General features: G+C 41.0%; 1 protein-coding gene across 1 annotated transcript; it reads right to left on the reverse strand.

Moving 5' to 3' along the window:
• Positions 1–3897: 3897 nt before the first annotated feature.
• On the reverse strand, positions 3898–20596 carry SMU1 (SMU1 DNA replication regulator and spliceosomal factor). Its single transcript, XM_063294785.1, has 12 exons — positions 20495–20596; positions 19390–19600; positions 18551–18703; positions 13353–13463; positions 13031–13159; positions 10973–11092; positions 10047–10163; positions 9186–9313; positions 8980–9106; positions 8235–8402; positions 6723–6875; positions 3898–4939 (listed from the first exon to the last, which is right to left on the reverse strand). The coding sequence occupies exons 1-12, from the start codon at positions 20518–20520 to the stop codon at positions 4841–4843; spliced, it is 1542 nt and encodes a 513-aa protein (XP_063150855.1). The 5' UTR covers positions 20521–20596; the 3' UTR covers positions 3898–4840.
• Positions 20597–21241: the final 645 nt, after the last annotated feature.

Here is a 21241-nt window from a genome sequence, read left to right on the forward strand (position 1 = left end):
CTTATGACTGTTATTGCAAAGCAGGGTGGCTATGTTGGTCACTGATTTTTTGTTTGAAATGTCAGAAATGTTTATTTGTAAATTTTGAGTTGTTTGTTTATTATTCTCACTTTAACAGATGAAAATAAACGAGATGGGGGAATTTTCGTTTTTCATTTAGTTGCATAATAATTCTGCACACTAATAGTTGCCCAATAATTGTGCACACATAGATATGCTCCTAAGAAAGCCAAAACCTCACTTTTACTTTCTTAAATATTCAGGTTTGAGGTTTATTAACATTTTGGATTGACCAAGAGCACTGTAGTTGTTCAATAATGAAATTCATCCTCAAAAATACAACTTGCCTAATAATTGTGCATGCAGTGTATATTGCCAATAAACACTGAGCTCATTGAACATGCCATGTTATTTTAGATGAAATGAAAAAAGTAATCGTAGAAATGTTAGATAACTTCAGTATATTTGTGCCTCAGTTTCACTAATTCATAAAAGTTTCCCCTGAATACAGATTTTTTTTTTAAAAAATCTGATCTATATTCCACTTTTTTAAAAGGAAAAATTGCCAGCACTCAGTAAAAGGTATGGCATCATCTTTACCGCTATTTTTCAAATTTTATGACTGCCCATCTCTCCGGAAAAGAGGGACCCTGGGCGCTTTACAATAAAACTAACATTAAAACTGAACATACAAAAATGCAAATACAAATTGCCAATATAAATAGAAGATTAAAAATAAGTATAAAATCCAAGTGGCGGTAAGATCTAAGTCAGTGGGGAGGGCTCTAAGGCACCAGCCACTTCCAGGAAGAACTACTCCCCTTCCCACCCCAGGCGAGGCGGCAGAGCCAGGTCTTCAAGTTCTTCCGGAAGGCCAGGAGTGAAGGGGCCTGCCTCACTTCTGGGGCAGTGTTCCAGAGGGTGGGAGCCACTGCTGAGAAGGCCCGCTTCCTGGACCCCGTCAGATGGAATTCCTTTACAGATGGGGTCTGTAGCATGCCCTCTTTGCATGATCGGGTGGGATGGGTCGATGTCATGAGGATGAGACGGTCCCTTGGGTAACCTGGCCCCATGCCATGTAGGGCTTTATAGGTCATAACCAACACTTTGAATTGGACCTGGAAGCAAACTGACACCCAGTGCAGCATGCGCAGCAGTAGTGTCACATGTGCTGATCTTGGGGCACCAATAATTGGCCATGCAGCCGCATTCTGGACCAGCTGAAGCTTCTGAATATTCTTCAAGGGTAGCCCCATGTAGAGCACATTGCAATAGTCTATATGGGAGATGACCAGGGCATGAGTGACTGTTCGGAGGGCTTTTTGATCCAGGAAAGGGCATAGCTGGCACACAACTATGAACCATTTGCTATTGGATAACCACCAGGGAGAATGACCTGCTCATTTTTTGTGTGTGTCAGAAGCACCTACCAAGGTGCTTCTGTGTTGAAAGGATTTGCCAGTGACATCACCGTTGCCTGGGGATGCCTGAAAGGGCTCCTTTCATGTCCCTGTTATTTTCCCACCAAAGTGGTACTTATTCATCTATTTGCATTTGCATGCTTTCGAACTGCTAGGTTAGCAGGAGCTGGGACAAGTTGACGGGAGCTCACTCCATCACACAGCTCGCGCTCTCGGGTTTCAAACTGCCGAGCTGCCAACCTTAATGGTCCTCTGACTCAGCGTCTTAACCACTGAGCCCCACCTGCTCATGAAGTGGCTACACAGGGTTCTTGCATATTGGGGCAAATGCTGCAGTTACAGAATAGCATGCATAAGCTCAACCAGCTGTGGTTTAATAGCCATGGTTAAGTCTTGGGCACATGGTAGGCAACTTCTTAGATGGTAAGAAAGGGCACAGAAGTCTTTCCAGTTAAGAGATATGGCCAGTGTTTGAGGAGAGTGGAAATGGGAACAGGAGGCCCTAGGAGCAAATCTATAATTAATCCTCCCAAAACTCAGAAATACCACCCCAATTTGACCTTTCGTAAAAGGTTAGAAATTAGAAAGGGTTCAGAATGAAGAGCCTGGGACACACAGAGTTACCATTTCTTAAACCACCCAGCAACCTGAAAAGCTGTCCAAGATCATGCTGCCAATTCTGAGTGGCATAACCTTGGGGCACTGGGGTGGCAGCCATTGCATAGGTACACAGCTTGGTTACTCCTGGCTTAGAACAATGTGCAAATTTACACTTGGTGGAATACACCCTGCCGTGCTGCCTGAGTCTTGCATTTCCTAGATAGTGGATAAGACATAACCCTCGATGAAAAATGCCAAGCCTGGACTCTTTTTTTTTTTTAAAGAAATCCTCAATTTCTTTATTATGTGGGCAGTCTGCCTCTGCCCATGGGTGGCCCACTGCTGAGTAGCAACCTATCTACCATTTCCTCACCCCCCGTTTTGGCAAAATAAAGCAATAAAAACCAGTAGGACCCATTCAGGTTCAGAACCATCACAGGGAAGCTTCAACCCTCTTCGTGTTACCATTTGCTCTCCTCCAAGTACCTTGCCAGGATGGCTGCAACCACAGTCCCATGTGACTGTACTAGTCTCTTGGCTCTGTGTGTCTAGAGGCCAGAAAGGAGTATTAGTCTCAAGATTTTGTTTGTTTGTTTGCTTGCTTGATTTCTGTATCTGCCCATCTCAGCAAGTGACTCTGGGTGGCGTACAATCATAAAAGATTGTATGACAAGACAGCTATCAGGTTGCCATGAGTAAATTTAGAAATAATCATGGGTAAAAAGTGGTTTGATCTGAAAGCACACTTTGCAAATAGCACATATTTGCAAATTAGTGGAAATGCAAATGTGGCCAAAATATGGTAAACTAGTTCATGGGGGAACAGACTTGATCACACAGACCCACCAAAACAATCCCAGAACTAAACAGCAAACATAAGACTATACTTTACCTATGACAGTTGCTATCTAGCTTCACTTTCTCTACCACTGCAAATTTACTTAGGCCTTATAGTTGTATAACTTACACATAGTTCATTCCAGAGCTATAAAAAACTACTATTGTGATGTTGTTGTTTTATATTAACCTGTTTAGATATTCTGACACAGTCAGCTGCATTTCCCTAATGAGAGGAACTAGGATGACCATAGAGAAGTCACTACAGCTTGGTTCACACAACATGCTAAGCCAGTTGGCTTAACCAGATTTTGTTGAAAAAGCCACTTCTGGCATTAAACTATAAAGCATGGCTAGCAAACTACAATGCCTAAATTCACACAATGCACTGAACCGACCAACCATATCATGGCTTAATGTTTCATCACTACCACTGGAAGAGAGCACATACTATAATAGTTAAGTACACTTAGCAGATCGTTACACAGTGAGAGGGACAAACATAGGATTGTATCCTATGGTATCCCTCCAGCACCGAGGCATACACAGATTGCCCACTTCTCAAATGTGCTCCACGTGGCTGGAAAAGTTGGAGATGTGCAGGGGACAGGGAGGAGAGAGATTCCTGTTACAAAACTAGATGTCTGCTTACACAACATTGGAGGGAACACATCCCATAATTAATTCCTTAGCATTGTATATATACTGTAGTGTATAATGTCTACATTAATGTATCCAATCAAGTTTCCAAAACATCAGAGTCGTTGCTACTTGCTTGATGAACTACGGTAACTTGCAAAAGGAATGATTTAGTATACTGGTTAAGGAAGTAGAAGACAGGGTCAATCTCTCATCCCAGCCTACCCCAGAACATTAAAAAATGTTCCAGATTCCTTCTGGATGCCACCATGAATATCTAAAGGAAAGGTAAGATATATATTTAATAGTACTAATTTGCAGAAGCAACTCAGTAAGTAACTGTTTCTTCACCAGTGCAGAAAGTAGTATTCTTTTTCCATAAAGAAGCTGATAGGTTGAATTTCAAGTTCTGTCTTGTTTATTTTAAAAGGAAAGTTAGAAAGGTTCTAAGCCAGATGTCTCTATAAGAAATGATATTTTATTGTAGAACAGGCAGATGTTTTAAAAAAAAGGAGCTACAAAAAAATCTGCACAAATTTAGAAACCACGAAATGTCCATTTTGAACAGCAAGATTAATAATTCTTCAAGAAAAAAAATCTATTTTCTTATTTCTTACTTTCTGAAAATAAGATGAAGTTTGTAACATAAACTCAGTGTATTCTATGACATCAAAAAATCTATAAACAATGACAATATAATTTCTATACTATTCAAGACAACCTATATATTCTAAATAGGAGAGCGAAATTAACATTTTACCAGAGCAGGAACCACCCCCTACCCCCTCCAAAGTGTGGCTACAAATTTAATTTGGGGAGTTTTACACATACTGCATTTACCTTAAAACTAGGTAGTGCATTTACCTTAAAACAAGGAGTCTCACTCAGCCAAGTTACATAATCTGCAAGATCATAACTTTCAGTGGGCAACGTTTAAATATGTGCTTCACGTTTCCATGAACACTGCTAGAATTTTTAACATGTAATTTTAAAATGGTAAAACTGCACATATTTGTTCTTCATTTTTGCCTTAACCAAAAGAATTCATCTCATTTTATTTTAAAAAAATGAAAAATACATAAAAGTAATCATTCACATAAGAAGCAGAAATGAAACATATTAAAAGAACAGTTACTTTCTTAGAAATTGAACTGATTTTGCAGTTTGGACACACAACTAGCATTACATGTATCTGAAAAGGTTTCTCTTGGGACAGCTGAATATGAAATTCAGTATAAGTTAAAACAAGCCTTTTTTAACTTTTGAGAAACATAAGCACCCTGCACATGGTACACACTTCCCAGGGATTCAAAAGCCACATACTGAAGGGAATTTATGAAGTTCTATGGTTTCCACAGCTTCAACAATCCATCTTCACTATAGGTAGCAATCAAGTTCTGGTGGGGATGGTGAGCGATACCAATGACATCCTTTTCATGAACCTTGACAACAGAAAGGAAAAAGAAACAAGGTTATCTCCCTGAATATAATAAGCTCAAATGAGATATTTTCTATCCATGCCTTTCCCCATCCAAAAAGAAAAGGCCTTTTAGAAAATGATCAAGAAAAAAAAGCTCTTTCATTTATTCCCATATAATCTGCACATCGTATTCAGACGTGAGCGTGACAATATTCTTCTAAAGCAGACTTGTAAATTATAACTTTGGAACTTCTAGAAGGCTGGACAGAAATCAGGACTGCTCTGATTCAGTACAAAGCTCACACTGGGACAATTCAGGATGGTTCTTAAGTCATTCAAAGTATCGCAGCCATCTCTAATTCATTTTGCCACCAAATCAAATCCTCTATGAAATTGTGCAGAAAAGGGCAATTCTTTAAAAAAAATCATTTTGATATTTGCTTATAAATTCTTAGTGGGAAATAGATTAAAAAAAATTGGATTCTGAGTTCAACAGATCTGTCTTCCAATTAAGAGTGACTCTTGCAATCAATCATCTCAATCCTAAATCTTTTGGATGTGTGCTGGGACTCTGAAGGTGAGGTCCAGTTTGAGACAAAGAGGTATTATTTGCTGTCACTGTGACTCCCCTTTTGAATGGTTCTGCATGTGGCTGTGCATTTTTTCTTATGAAAAAGAAAAAGCAACATTTATTTTTTTTATCCTTCTTCATTGAGTTCAATCCAACTTTCTACTGCTTTCACAACTTCTTCCCTTTCTTTCATGTTAAACTGAAGACTGAAGTGTAAAGACAATAGCTTTTCAGTTGTACTAGTTTTTAACTTATCCTGTCTTCCTTATTAACATACCCCTCTCTCAACCATTAATTTGCTTTTTAGAAAAAAAGGTTTAAAAATTGTAAATAATCCAAATTCAATCTGCAAATGATCTAGGGATGAGTGATACTTGTGTTTGGCATAAGAAGCTCCACCATTATTATCCAGGAATAAGCATTTAAATGTGAAGACCTTCACATAGATATGTGCTGTGAAACTATAGTTCCTTAGCATGTGCCCCTTGTGTTTGTGCTGCTTTTCTCCTTTTGTTCACCTTGTAAGCAACATATCGTGCCCCCATCCCACTGTGGCTCTACTTCCAGAATCCCTTGGCCAGAGGGTGTATCCTAATATAACATCCTCACATGCTTTGAGGAGAGGAGGGCAGGAGCAGAGCTCAATGAAATTGCCATAGCCAAGCGTACTGTGAGAAAACTAAATAAAAGGGGCCAAATGATATGAAAAAGTGAGAAATAAGCCATGAGAGGCAGATCTGCAGACCACAGAAAGAAGCAGAAAGGGAGAACATCTGGAGAAGAAATAAGGAGAATTTTGTCAGGATCAGGAGACTGTGGGAAAAAGAATTGTTTGAGTTCAGGTGATCTTCTACCAGAACAAGCTAGGCCAGAGTCCTGGGAAGACAGCACAAAGCAGGCTTCCAGACATACCCCATATTTGGGGACTTCAACTCCCCAAAGTATCAGCAATGTTAGCTGGCCAGGGGAATCTGGAAGTTGAAGTCTACACATCTGGTGGATATCTGGGTTGGGAAAAAGTGGTATAGCAGTCAGGAAACAGGGAGCAACGTTTTGTGATCTTCACTAGTGAACCTATGAGGAGGAAACCTGCCCTGTTAAGAATCCTATGGGTATGAGCTAGGGGGAATGTTAGATTTGGTGGAAAAGTCCATAGGGCCAGGGAGCCAAATCTGGCCTCTACTGCATACAGAACTGCTGCTACGTTGCCCCCAAGACACTCTCTGCTACCCACCGTCAGTGTTCTCTCCAGCTTGCCAGTCACTGTGCTGAAACAGTAGAGCACAAAGTCTTCACCCACACAGTAGATCCACTCGCCTCGAGGAGAAAGGGCACAGCAGACGAAGTCACCACCTTCTCTCTTACCAGAGCTGAAACTTCTCACAATCTACCAGGTTGAAATATTAAAAAGAAAAAAGTAATCAGCAGCCACAGTATAGTTCAAGATATAATACACATCTCTCATGATAATGCCCTGTCGAAGGACAGAGAGTAAGAAGTGAAGGAACTGCAATCTCTAATGCAGGGTACTAGCAACAGCACAAGTAGCAAGCAGATCTTCAGAGGTTGAAGGATGCTGATGGCCAAACAGGTCAAAGGCTAAGAAGGAGTTTTGCCACTCCAGCTGGAGAAGGGGATAGGTGGGTAGGATGGAATGCGCATATTAGATCTTCACTGTACTTTTGATACAATACAACATACTACAAGAATCATGATGTGCACATTTCAAACCTCAATCCAGCTCCTATTCTTTTGTCTTTGGAAGTATGTCAAATATGTAAAAGGGGAATATCAACTAATCGTACAGTACAGGAGAGTTTTAGAAATAATGTATGCAAAGCACTTTAGAAACTTGAGATGTGCTGTATAACAAACCAATGTTGTTAGACATTTAACCTTGGTAAAAAAGTAGTATCAATAGTATGGGCTAACACATGAAAAAAAGAGGAACATATGCAGGTAGTCCTCGACTTATAACCGTTCGTTTAACAACCGCCTGAAGTTATGACATCCTCAGAATGGGTGCTTTTTGGCCTGTAAAGCACTTCTGAGTGTTGCAAAACATCACATCACCACCCCACAGTCACATGATCACATTTCGGGCACTTGGCAACTGGCTCACATTCACAATCAGTTGCAGTGTCCTGCGGTCACATGATCGCATTTTGCAACTTTTTTTGCCATTTTCCAGCAAAAAACACCTATTGGGGAAGCTGGATTTGCTTAATGACTACAGTGATTCACTTAATGAACGTGATGATTTGCTTAACGACTGCTGTAAAAATGGTCGTAAAATCGGGTCCAGTCATGTGGTGATTTAACTTACAACTGCAATGACTTACAATGGGAATTCCCATCCCAACTGTGGTTGTAAGTCAAGGACTACCTGTATACAAGTTTCTGAGATCCGTTTTTGCATTACTAGACAATTTGTTAACTGATTAAATCCACTGAAGCAAAAGCTAAGAATCTTCCAAACCATCTGACAGTTTGGTATAATGGAAAATATAAGCTTTAACCAAACTGCTAAAAATATAAGCTGAAATAGGGCCTTTTGGATTACCTTGGAGTCCTAAATAGTAATTCAACACCCTCAACCAACCGCTGCAAGATCTAATCATGATTTATAAGTCTCACAAATAAAAAAAAAAGTGGGAACACCAACTTCCCATCGTCAGCTCTAGGTGAGTCCAAAAGGAACACCAACTGTTCTCACAGCCATTCAAAGAACGATGCAATCACGTACTTGCCCCTGCATGTTCATGATGACAACTGTATTTGATCTGTTACAAACAACAAAGTGCTCTGGATTTTTAGGCAGCAGAATGACACTGTTCACGGTGATGTCTGTCCCAGCTGTGCTACCCAGGGATTTGAAGGTGTTACAGCATTCTGTAGTCTTCATATTCCAAACCTAGCAAATAAAACAGGAATGGCAAATACGCAAATTCCATATTAGTATGGAACCCAGAGCTACCCTGTGTGTGTTTTCATCCAGGGTATATAATGGCCCCATCCACAGCACTGTTTCCCACAACACTGAGACCCTTCCTCCATCTCTACACACTCCTTGTTATGACGGGCACTGATACAAAACTTTCATTCAAAAGTGAGTCTAGTGCAATCAAAAAGTCAACTCCTTCAGTACCAGTATTAAAAACAAAGGAAAAAAAATCTGCTGATCAGTCACTTAAAAGAGATCGATCTGTATTGTGCATTCAGAAGCTAGTTTAATTCAAACTATGGTAGGTCTCCAAAGACCAAGAAAGCCGATACTGCCTGAAAGAGCTGCAGCTAGCAGAAAGGATTTGTGAGACAGAAAATGAAACTGCGTTGAGTTTAATTCTACCTGGATGAGCCACTGCGCAGCACTGGTAAATATTTCTGTCTTCAGTGCTACTAAGAATGTATTTACAAAAAACCAGTCAGTCAAGATTTTAACTAATCATGCCAATTACCTAGCTCCTAGTGATGAGGACCCTGGGGCGTACCTTCACAGTGCCGTCAGAGGATGCACTGATAATATAATGTCCATCCTGTGTAAACGTAGCTTCATTAACAAACGAGGAATGACCACGAAATTCTTTGAGAGTCTTCCCTGATTTCAGGCCATGAATCCTGTTACAGCACAAAAGCTACATTAGTGTCATTTGTCCGAGTTGGACTGAACAGCAAACTACTGCAACGTGAGACCTACCTGATTGTCTGGTCAAAGGAGGCGCTCAGAATCTGACTGCTATCCTTTGAGAAACTCAGGCAGGTGACCCCTTTGCTATGGGCTCTTTCGAATCGCCTCAGGCACTGCCCACTCTGAATCTTCCACACCTTGAGAGAAACCAAAGAACCGATGGTTCACATCACATGCCAACAAAATGTCCGGTTATTATGGTCAAATTGTCTTGATCACTCAGGTGGACAATCCAACAAATATACTGCTTGTTCTTATGGATAAAATTAAGGCCATGGCAGCTGATTGGCCGTCACTGGAACAGAATGTTGGACCAGAAGTTCTTATACTCCGGTTGGCCCCTTTTATTAACTGAGTATCTGAGATTAGTGAACAGCGTTAAACTGCACAGCCCGTGCTGTGTCCTACAAGAAAAACATGAAGAAAAACCAGAACAATCCGAACCCAAATATGCACCCAGAGAAAACTGCCCTTTCCTGCCCATAATTCTGCATGATTCACTGTCATAAACTTGCTTCCTTCTACTCAGTCTTGGAGGTAGAGAGGAAAAGTTTGCTTGTCTCTGTCTCTTCGTCCGCCATGATTGAGGATTGTGCAAACTGTTCCTGATGCAAAGGAAGAGTAGAATTACTTGCCCTCAAGGAAGTATTTCCTCTCTCTTTCCATGAGTCAAGGCTTAAAAAGCAGTGCAGAAACTCATGGAGAAAGAACCAAGAACAAATTCTCAGAGGATGGTTAGTTCATTCTCTTTCTAACCCTGACAAACTCCCCATGGTGTGTGTCTCTCTTGTCTCAGACATCCAGGAAGCATGGCTTATAAGGGAGTCCCCGGGTGCCATTTTTGGCCTCTAGCTGTCCTTAACAGCATACCTTGATTTTTCCGTCTTGTGCTCCAGTTGCTAACATTTCAGTGTCTCTGCTGAAGCACATGCACAGCACTGCGTCATCCATCATCATAAAGTTATCCTGTGCCTGGTATTTCAGGTCCTAAATAAAGCAGTGAACAAGCTGAATTAACAGAAGTAAAATAAGACCAAACACCAGGAGGAACCAAGGGTAGGGTTAGGGTTAGGGTTAAGTTTGTATAAGGTATACAAAATTCATTTCAGGAGCCAGACTATCCTAAATCACACCATTAAAATCCAGACTGGCAGTGGCTCTCCAATTCAGAGAGCAATTTTAAATCTATGCCACATGAGACTCTTTGTAAGAGAACATGTCAAGGATTGAACCTAAGACCTTATATACCCAAAGTGTGTGCTTCAGATGTTATTAATGTCACTCCATAAATTTGAGATTTCCAACACTGCACTCATCACTTATAGGAGTAACGATCACCATATACTATCTCTTTGTAAGCCTTCTCCAAAGCCTTTTTCTCCACTCACATTTATTTCCAATTCTGAAGTAAAAAAGTAACCAGCAAGGAAGAATTAAGCATCTATTTTCCCTTTTTACCCTCACAAAGCTTTCTACCCACCCCCACAACAGCAAAAGATAAAGCAAAGAAGAAAATACTTGGTATGGATCTTGTGCCTCATAACATCTTCCACTGGCTTCAATTTTGAAAAGGATTGTAGTTAAGTGCCAACTGCATTGCTTTTCAAAAAAAAAAATGCAAATGGAACACTTGGTTTGGAACTGTATATCCTAATTTAAAATTCCATTCCAATTTCATCTGGAAACCCAGAACAGCTCATATTACTCATCTTCATTTATTGTGGCCAAAGAAGTGATGAAGACCATATACAGTGTTGAGCAATTCACGTGGCAGTCAAGAAGAGTCATAGAATTACCTTCCTGATTTTCCCAGTAGTAAAGTTCCAGACTTCAATAAATCCATCAACAGATCCAGTGACCAGATACTGACCATCCGGAGAAAATCGAGCACATTCCACATGAGACTTTTGACCAAACTGTTTTATGGGAATAAAAAACAGTATTTAACAAATAGTATGATACTAATTTAGACTAGAAAGGTAAAGACATCCTCAAATTAAACTCAGTTCCCACTGACTACATGGATACACTGATGCAGTCCTCTTGGCAACTGCACAGAAGTAGTCTACCACTGCCTTTCTTCTCTACAACCCTGGAAATTGTTCCCTGGTCTCTTACCCAAGTACTAGTTGAGTCTTGACCTTATTTTACTCCTGGACCCAAACAACATTGGCTTGATGCTGCTACCTGCAGCATTTGCAGGCTGCAGCCAAAATCTAAATTAGCTAGCCATAATTTCATCTTACAGCTTTTTTCACCTAAGATGCTCAAATTAGATGAAATGTTGAAAAATGTGGCTCTCTTTTGGAATAAGAGAATTATGTATATTGAGAAGGCATTCAAAGTAAGGCTTCTTTATGATTCCAAAGCCAGCTAAAGGAATACTTTCTCAGCTGACAGATTCACTTAGATTATTTTGGTATATTTTTACTTTCTCTTTTTTATCATATTATTTTATTTATATTTCATAACATATACACAATACATAGTGTGGAACTCTAATGTTTTTATGAAGGGTAGTGTATAAATGTTTATGTAAATATTTTTAAACAATTTATTCTTAGCCATAAATAAAAACAATACAAATAGCATTTTACCCAATTCCTTGTGTGTGCGTGTGCATGCACCTCTGAGTCAGTGTTAACTCCTGGAGTCTCCCTGGGCAAGTCCCCTCCTGCAGTTTTCTTGGCAAAGTCTTTTGGAAGTGGTTTGCCATTGCAGGTAGTCCTCAGTTAACAATTCATTCAGTAACCATTCAAAGTAACAGTGGTGCTGAACACGTGGGGCCTACAACCAGTCCTTGAAGTTCTGGCCATCCTAGCACCCCTACAGTCACGTGATTGCCATCTGGGTGCTTGGCACCTGGCTCAGACTTATGAGGGTCACGTGATTGCCATTTGCGACCTTCTCTGCAGACTTCCCACAAGCAAAGTCAACGGGGAAGCCAGCAGGGAAGGTCGCAGGTCGCTCCAGTAAGTTGCTCTTGCACTCAGGAGCAGCCACTGCAAGCCTCACTGTGCTTGCACTGCCTGGCCCCTCACGCACCCTCTCACACCCTCCCTCACCTGGCAGCAGCCACCCCAAGCCTCGTTGTGCTCGTGCCGCGCTGCACCAGCCCCTCCCCCACCCGGCAGCAGCCGCTTACCTGCCTGCTGGCCTGCCTGTGAGCTGCCTGGGACTTGCAACTTCTGGTTGGCTTCTGCACTGACTTTGATTGTTGGAAGCAGCCAGGAAGTTGCGAGGAGGTCCTCGCTTAATGACCCATGAACCTTGCTTAATGATGGCAATGGGGATTGCCTGGACTGCTGTCGCTAAGCTATGAGGTCATGTGACATCGCACTTTACAACGACATCACTTAGTGATGGAAATTCCAGTCCCAATTACTGTCATTAACTGAGGACTACCTGTACCTTCTTTCTAAGGCTGGGAGAGAGGGACTGGCCCAAGGTCCCTCAGCTGGCTTTGTCCCTAAGGTGGGACCAGAACTCCCAGTTTCCCGGTTTCTAGAATGGTTCTTTAGCTGCTCTACCAAACTGGCTCTCACCCAGTTCCTTACTAAAATCAAATTTGTTTCCACTTTTAAAAGTACAAAAACAAAAATGACATGTACATGCATTATTTTAAAATACAGAATTTTTCAAGTCCTTTAAAATACGTAAGTTTAGTCAATGAATCACAGACGGGTTCTCACAAGCTAAATCAAATAAGCCATATGATAGTTTAGTACAAATACTGAACCCAGCCAGTGAGACATACGAAGCCTTAAGCATATCCCTTATTTGATCCAATTAAAATTCCTTAATACCAGAAGGATTGAGACTTGTTGCTGAAGTCACGGTGAAGGAAGACCCACCTTAATATGCCTACTCAGCTGTGTGGGGAATTTTTCCTCTTCAACATCTTTGACAGCTGCTTTTCCTCTGAACAAATCAATGGTCATACCAGGGGGGAGCAGTCCCTGATGCTGCTGCCATTTCAAGGCCTAAGAAATCAAAGAGGATTACAGACACGGATCGTAACACTTCTGAAGCTTAATACAAAAGGACACTTAAACATTAAAAAAAAAAGTTTCTAAGTACCAAATTAAAGAATCATAGTCTTAGGCTTCAATGAACGATCAGTCTTCCATTTCATGTTTCAATCCCATCAATTAAGTTTAAGGGAAAAGACCATACCTGTCCCAATAATGCCATAAGACGAGATGGAGGTACCACACTAACTTCGCCAGCCAAAGCCTGGGCAATGGCAGCTCTCCGCTTCTCTTTGCTGCTTCCATCTGGGTATGCCTGGAAGGCAACAACAGTTATTCGATCCGTACGCTGCCAAATTCATTCAGGTCCACAGACATACAGATCGGTAACCTCCTTTTGAGAACTCTGCCACTTAAAAGCCAACAACCTGACTGGATTGTCAACTGGATGTTTTATTAAAAATTGATACATATATGCAATTCTGAATCAACAACCGTAGTTTTGAGTGCTGGGATAAATTTAGTAGAAATAGCTGTACTGGAAAAGGCCAACCCTATTCGGTATGAATCAGAAGAAAACTTTAATGCAACCTTCTACTTATTGTTAAAATGTCCATTTGGATTGCTTCTGTTTCCTGATAGCTTCAGCCAGAGAAAGTAGAGGACGTACCAGGATACCTCCCAGCAAAGAAAGGAAAATATAGTCTTCACAGTTCAAAAGTTACCTACCCTCAAAATAGCAATTTTCTATGTCAAGGAAGCTGCTGATCACCAACACATAATAAAACCCAACCGTCACTTGTAATTCACTTGCCAGGGCAATATTCTCAGAAATGACCAAACATCATGCTGACCGAATTTCTAACTGATATGGGCAAACCTTTCTAACAAATAATCCCAGAGAAATTGGACAATTTAATGTGACAGATAAATACATTATTTATCTATTTCTTTGAAGAGCATGCCTAATGCAGAAACATTAATATTTGCTCCTCATTGAGCACTGTGGAGCAGAATTGAATCTAGACAGCTAAGCAACACTGGTTGCTCATTAGTATAAATTACACAGACCTAAAAGCAAAAATAAAACAACAAATTCTGGAAATCAAAAGAATTCTTTAGTTCTGGAAAGGCAAGTGTCTGACTTTAAAAAGAAAGTTAATATCATATGTTTAAAAATACACAATAAAACAAATTATACACAATATAGAGCAGTATACAGCCCTACTTCAGCAAAGGATTGTTACCTTGTCGTGGTGCTGGAGCTTGAGCACCTCAATGACGCCATGAGCTAAACCGTAAAGGGCCACCCAAGACAGGAAGGTCATGACAGAGAGGTCAGACTAAATGCGATCCCTGGGGAAGGTAATGGCAACCCACCCCAGTATTCTTGCCGTGAAAACTAAATGGATCAGTACAACCAGAGATATGTCAGTATACCATCGGAAGATGAGACCCCCAGGTCGGAAGATGGTCAAAATGCTACTGGGGAGGAACAGAGGATGAGTTCAACTAGCCCCAGACGTGATGACGCAGCTAGCTCAAAGCTGAAAGGACGGCTAGCGGCCGACGGTGCTGGTGGTGAACGGCGAATCCGATGTTCTAAGGATCAATACACCATTGGAACCTGGAATGTAAGATCTATGAGCCAGGGCAAATTGGATGTGGTTATTGGTGAGATGTCAAGATTAAAGATAGACATTTTGGGTGTCAGTGAACTGAAATGGACTGGAATGGGCCACTTCACATCAGATGACCACCAGATCTACTACTGTGGACAAGAGGACCACAGAAGAAATGGAGTAGCCTTCATAATTAATAGTAAAGTGGCGAAAGCAGTGCTTGGATACAATCCAAAAAACGATAGAATGATCTCAATTTGAATTCAGGGCAAGCCATCTAACATCACAGTGATCCAAATATATGCCCCAACCACAGATGCTGAAGTAGAGCAGTTCTATGAGGATCTGCAGCACCTACTGGATGACACGCCTAAAAGAGATGTTATTTTCATCACGGGAGACTGGAATGCTAAGGTGGGCAGTCAAATGACACCTGGAATTACAGGTAAGCATGGCCTAGGAGAACAAAACGAAGCAGGACACAGGCTGATAGAATTTTGCCAAGACAACTCACTCTGCATAACAAACACCCTCTTCCAGCAACCTAAGAGACGGCTTTATACATGGACTTCACCAGATGGACAACACCAAAATCAGATTGACTACATCCTTTGCAGCCAAAGGTGGCGGACATCTATACGGTTGGTAAAAACAAGATCTGGAGCTGACTGTAGTTCCGATCACAAACTTCTTCTTGCACAATTTAGGATCAGACTAAAGAGATTAGGGAAGACCCACAGATCAGCTAGATATGAGCTCACTAATATTCCTAAGGAATATGCAGTGGAGGTGAAGAATAGATTTAAGGGATTGGACTTAGTAGATAGGGTCCCAGAAGAACTCTGGACAGAAGTTCGCAATATTGTTCATGAGGCGGCAAGAAAATACATCCCAAAGAAAGAGAAAACCAAGAAGGCAAAATGGCTGTCTGCTGAGACACTAGAAGTAGCCCAAGAAAGAAGGAAAGCAAAAGGCAACAGTGATAGGGGGAGATATGCCCAATTCAATGCAAAATTCCAGAGGTTAGTCAGAAGAGATAAGGAATTATTTTTAAACAAGCAATGTGTGGAAGTGGAAGACGACAATAGAATAGGAAGGACAAGAGACCTCTTCCAGAAAATTAGAAACATTGGAGGTAAATTCCAGGCAAAAATGGGTATGATCAAAAACAAAGATGGCAAGGACCTAACAGAAGAAGAAGAGATCAAGAAAAGGTGGCAAGAATATACGGAAGACCTGTATAGGAAGGATAACAATATCGGGGATAGCTTTGACGGTGTGGTCAGTGAGTTAGAGCCAGACATTGTGAACAGTGAGGTTGAATGGGCCTTAAGAAGCATTGCTAATAACAAGGCAGCAGGAGACGATGGCATCCCAGCTGAACTGTTCAAAATCTTGCAAGATGATGCTGTCAAGGTAATGCATGCGATATGCCAGCAAATTTGGAAAACACAAGAATGGCCATCAGATTGGAAAATATCAACTTATATCCATACCAAAAAAGGGAAACACTAAAGAATGTTCAAACTATCAAACAGTGGCACTCATTTCACATGCCAGTAAGATAATGCTCAAGATCCTGCAAGGTAGACTTCAGCAATTCATGGAGCGAGAATTGCCAGATGTACAAGCTGGGTTTAGAAAAGGCAGAGGAACTAGGGGCCAAATTGCCAATATCCGCTGGATAATGGAAAAAGCCAGGGAGTTTCAGAAAAACATCTATTTCTGTTTTATTGACTATTCTAAAGCCTTTGACTGTGTGGACCATAACAAATTGTGGCAAGTTCTTAGTGGTATGGGGATACCAAGTCATCTTGTCTGCCTCCTGAAGTATCTGTATAACGACCAAGCAGCAACAGTAAGAACAGACCACGGAACAACGGACTGGTTTAAGATTGGGAAAGGAGTATGGCAGGGCTGTATACTCTCACCCTACCTATTCAACTTGTATGCAGAACACATCATGCGACATGCTGGGCTTGAGGAATCCAAGGCTGGAGTTAAAATTTCACATTTGTTTCCACACAAGTACTGCATGTACACAGTGAGCCATCCAACTCAAAACTTGACCACTGCATTCTGCACTATCTAGATCAAGTACAGGTATAACCCTGCAGAGTACATGACCATATCTTCAGTGGAAGGATACTGGTACACAGGCAACAGTGGTTGTCTTGGTCCAGGAAAGGGCAGAGTTGATATACCAACCAAAGCTGGTTAAGAGGCACTCCTGGTCATGGCAGTCTCTTGGTCTCCAATGACAGTTGTGACTACAGACATGTTCTTTTCTGTGAAGATTCAGTCTCAACTGATTGGCCCTCAACTAATCCTGTGACTGTCTAATAACTGGCTCAGACCATACAGGCCCTATTGTTGGGGCTTCAACTTTGCCTTTTATTCTTTAAAGGTGCTTGATTACTGTATTCTGTTTTTATTCTTCTTAGCTATGCCAAGCTCCTTTTGGTAGATGGGTGGTCTTCTAAATTAATTAAATACATACATACATACATACATAAATACCCAACCAACCTTGATTAATAAGTGATGAAGAAATAGAACTGTTATCAGTATACTGACAATCCCCTCTTCCCCCCACCCGAAGAAACTTCTTATGACTGCCCCAGTGACTTTATATAAATGTTAAATAGTACTGGGGACAAAGTAGTGCCTTCTGGCACCCCACAAACCACTGCCAGATCCAAAAGCACACTCTACTACATAAAACCATCTCTGCAAATAGGAGAGGCACCTCCATTACACGGGGCCTCCAACCCACAAAGACAATCCAGGAAGACAACATGGTTGATTATATCAAAAGCTATCTTAAAATCAAGCAAGATCACAAAATTGCACTCCCCCACTCTCTCACACAAAGAAGGACAGGGCTACCATGTTGATTCTATCCCCAAACTAGGCCAGATCTCAGACTGAAACACAACGAAGAAGCAAATAGCATTCTTATTCACAACACACTGAAACAAAATGTCTAACATGAAACCATTCTAAATTTTAGACAAGGCCCAAGGTCATCGATTCTCAGCCTCTTTCCTCTGTATAAAGTCATATTCCTCTTTCATGTTTTACCTTTGTATATACTGTACCTCAACTTGTTTAGACAGCCCAGGTTTAATCAGAATTTTCAAAGAAAATGCATGTCACCTTAGATAGCATTGGTCAAACAAGGGCCAAGAATATGTGAGGCAAAATGAAAGAATGTGTGCACAAACCAACAGAGAATTTTCAATTCCTAAAACTGGTTCCAGAGAGGTATCTGAACCAATCCTAAAGAATGTTAGAAATACACCTAAGAACTTCTATGTTTACAACTCCTAAACCTCTTGGAAGACAGGTAGCATCTATCCACCTTTTAATACTGGGATATCACACATAGAGCTGAATTGTTTTAAACATATTTTCACTTGCAGAACATGCAATGGTATCACAAATCGAATTACATAATTAACTAACAATAATTTCAAAACTGTGTGATAACTTACATCAGTGTTTCTCAACCTTGGCCACTTTAAGCTGTGTGGACTTCAACAAATTAAACAGCATTAAAAGACATCATTAGCTATAAAAGAAGCTTTTTAAATAGAAAATTCTAGTTATATCCTTGTGAAATACAGATATTGGTAAACATGCTAGGTCTTCCATTATGCAGAAATGATGAAATAAGGTAAATAACATAATACAGAAAACCTAATTAGGCTAAACAAACAACAACACAACATATTATTTAACATGACACATGCAGAAATATGAGCTGACAGAGTTTTACCTCACGTGGGTCAAAATAGGACCTAGCCAAAAGGTTCTCAAGATGAATATATCGCTCTGGCTGGGTCTGCTTTAACATGATCATTGGGTCCGTTTGCCTCAGAAGAGATCTAGCAGCACCCAATTCACGGAGTTCTATCAGTTCCAGAACAACCTGGATTATCAGCAGAGAAGGATTATTAATTATACAAGCATGTGGTAATGCACCAATCTTTTATGCATATGTGACTTGTAAATTCAGTTTAAATGGAATTGCACAACTGAAAACTTTGGTCTGTTTAAGCAAAATCTGACTCAAGTTTCAAAACTGAAACAGGAAAGAGTATAGACCAGAAGTCTTGAAAATTCTATTTTTTAAAATGAAAAAATAAATAACTCAAGTAGGAACAGGGGGATCTATTACAAAATGCTTTAACGTCTTGTTAAAACTGCCATGACACTACCACATTGCCAGAAGCACAATACAACACAAAGCTTATATTCTTGAAAAAAACTTAAATCTACATGTTGTGAAAACTGAAAAAAAATCAGATTGTATCCAGACCTAATATAATTTTATACTAAATGGGGGTGAATTAATCTTCAGAGACAGCAGCAACCATAACATGTCATGATACATCAAATGACACGTGCATGACACCGTGGCATAAATGATGTAGTTATCTGATGACACCTGACGCAAGTATTAAGTTGTGTTATCTGTGTCATGTCATCATGCACGTATCGTCATTTGCCCCTCTGTTCAAAAATGAAATATGAATATGCTGCAAAGTTACAAAGTGCAAATAAAAATATGTCAACAGATACAACTCAGAATATTACTGCACAGAACATGCTGACCTGTTCATACAGATCAATGAGTGTTTTGTCTGGCAACTTTAGTGACTGTATTGCCTGCAGTACTGTATCCCAATGACCACTGTTAATATCTGCCACAAAGCTCTCAATGCTGTCCACTGTGTTCAGAGACACTGTAGTTTCCTCTTGCAGTGTAGCCAGGGCACGATGAAGGCTGTTCTCCTTCAGATATTGCATGATTAATCGGATGACACTGAACAAAACAATTAGTACAGTTAACTACATAAATTTATTCCATCTGTCAGTCCTCTCTCTCACACCCAAAACATATGTACTATCTCATTATAAGGCATTTTCCTTATAATTCTTTGCTCAAAAGAAAAAAAAAATCAATCAGGGCTTAGTAACTACACAATACTTAGAGTCATCCCAAACTCAAAATGTGTTGTAAAACTAATCTAACAGTGCTGCCACAAAAAACAATATATTGAATTGAGAGGACATGCTTTTGCTCCTTATTTTATTGACACTGCCAAATATTATGTTTCTTCCTCTCAACCTCCCATTCCCTCACCCCATACTTTGGACCTTGGAGTCAGCTGCTTGGGCCAGTCCCTGCAGTTTCCTTGGCAAGATTGGAAGTGGTTTGCTCCTGCCTGCTTCCTAGGGCTGAGAGAGAGGGACTGGCCCAAGGGCACCGAGCTGGCTTTGTGCCTGGTGCCTTAACCATTACACCAAACTGGTGTGCACGCACACACCCCCTCTCTCTTCCTCTTTGTATATAAAATGGGGTGATGATGATGATGTGGTCTGTTTCCATTACGGTTCCTCATGGGGCAACTATTCCCATCTCCTCTGAGCCCTTTGCCCCGGGGTGAGGCAATATGAATAACCAGTAAATATACAAGCGAGAAGCTTTGGGAGGCTCGTCACAGGCCGCCTTCGGAAATTTTCGGCATGGATTTAGAGCAACCCGGTGCTCATCACTGGCGCTGGATTGCAGCTATCGAGCAACCCGTCCCGAGGACGCACGAGCGGGGAAGGCAGCGGGGGAGGAACGAGACCTGAGACGGGTCAAAGGAAGCCGGCCCGCACTGCACAACCTGCCCGCCCCTAGCCGCTCGGCGGGCCCGCTCAGCGTACTCACTCCGAGGACTCGATTTCTATCGACATGTTGAACTAAGAGACCCGCCACCTCGGACACACCGAAACACAACGCCAGCCCCACCCCCACTCTCATCCACTTCCGGGTCAACTCCTCCCATTCGCATCGTAGAGATATCACATAGCAAACCCTCAAGGGCCTTTGACTTCCGGGCGCTCGGAGGAGAAGGTGGGGAAGCCCCCAATGAGAAAAAGGTGCGACACGCGTAATTATCCAGCCGTATATCTGTAAAGTAGTATCAAAGAAGTTTCTCCTGTTTCTGAATCGGGGGCGTCTCGACTGAAGATTTAAAAGAATATTGATGAAATCTGAAAGTGTAGATTTTCTGACAACCCACCTTTGCCTCCTCACAACATGTTATTGAGCAGAAGTGACTTTTTCTAGAATTAAAAAGGAGAAAACAATAGATTTTTAAAAATCTCTCTGCCTTCGGAACTTTATGCACATTGAAATATTTTAATTGGTGGAAGACGGCATTTGGTTGCCCAATATCATTGTATAAACATTCCTGCATATTGCCATTGGTATGCAGAAACAGGGCATAAGACTGAAATCTGAAGTGGGAAGAAATGTTAATTGTTTCAACCTTCCGAATGGGTTTCTTGAATGTATATCCCGTGAACAATAGCAAATGTATGACTTTTAATTTTCCTACTTCTATGATTACATGATATAGGAGAACAAACAAGTGAGACAGTCTCTCCTTGTCACGTGATAAGTGGCACACAC

The sequence above is a fragment of the Candoia aspera genome, chromosome 2 (assembly GCF_035149785.1).
Source record: "Candoia aspera isolate rCanAsp1 chromosome 2, rCanAsp1.hap2, whole genome shotgun sequence".
Taxonomy (NCBI): domain Eukaryota; kingdom Metazoa; phylum Chordata; class Lepidosauria; order Squamata; family Boidae; genus Candoia; species Candoia aspera.

Coding starts and splice junctions, on each gene's coding strand:
- SMU1 (XM_063294785.1), bottom strand. CDS start 20,520: ATGTCGATAGAAATCGAGTCCTCGGA. Junction 13,160..13,352: donor TTATGGCATTATTGGGACAG/GTATGGTCTTTT, acceptor TTGATTTCTTAG/GCCTTGAAATGGCAGCAGCA. Junction 8,403..8,979: donor CCTCTGACGGCACTGTGAAG/GTACGCCCCAGG, acceptor TTTATTTGCTAG/GTTTGGAATATGAAGACTAC.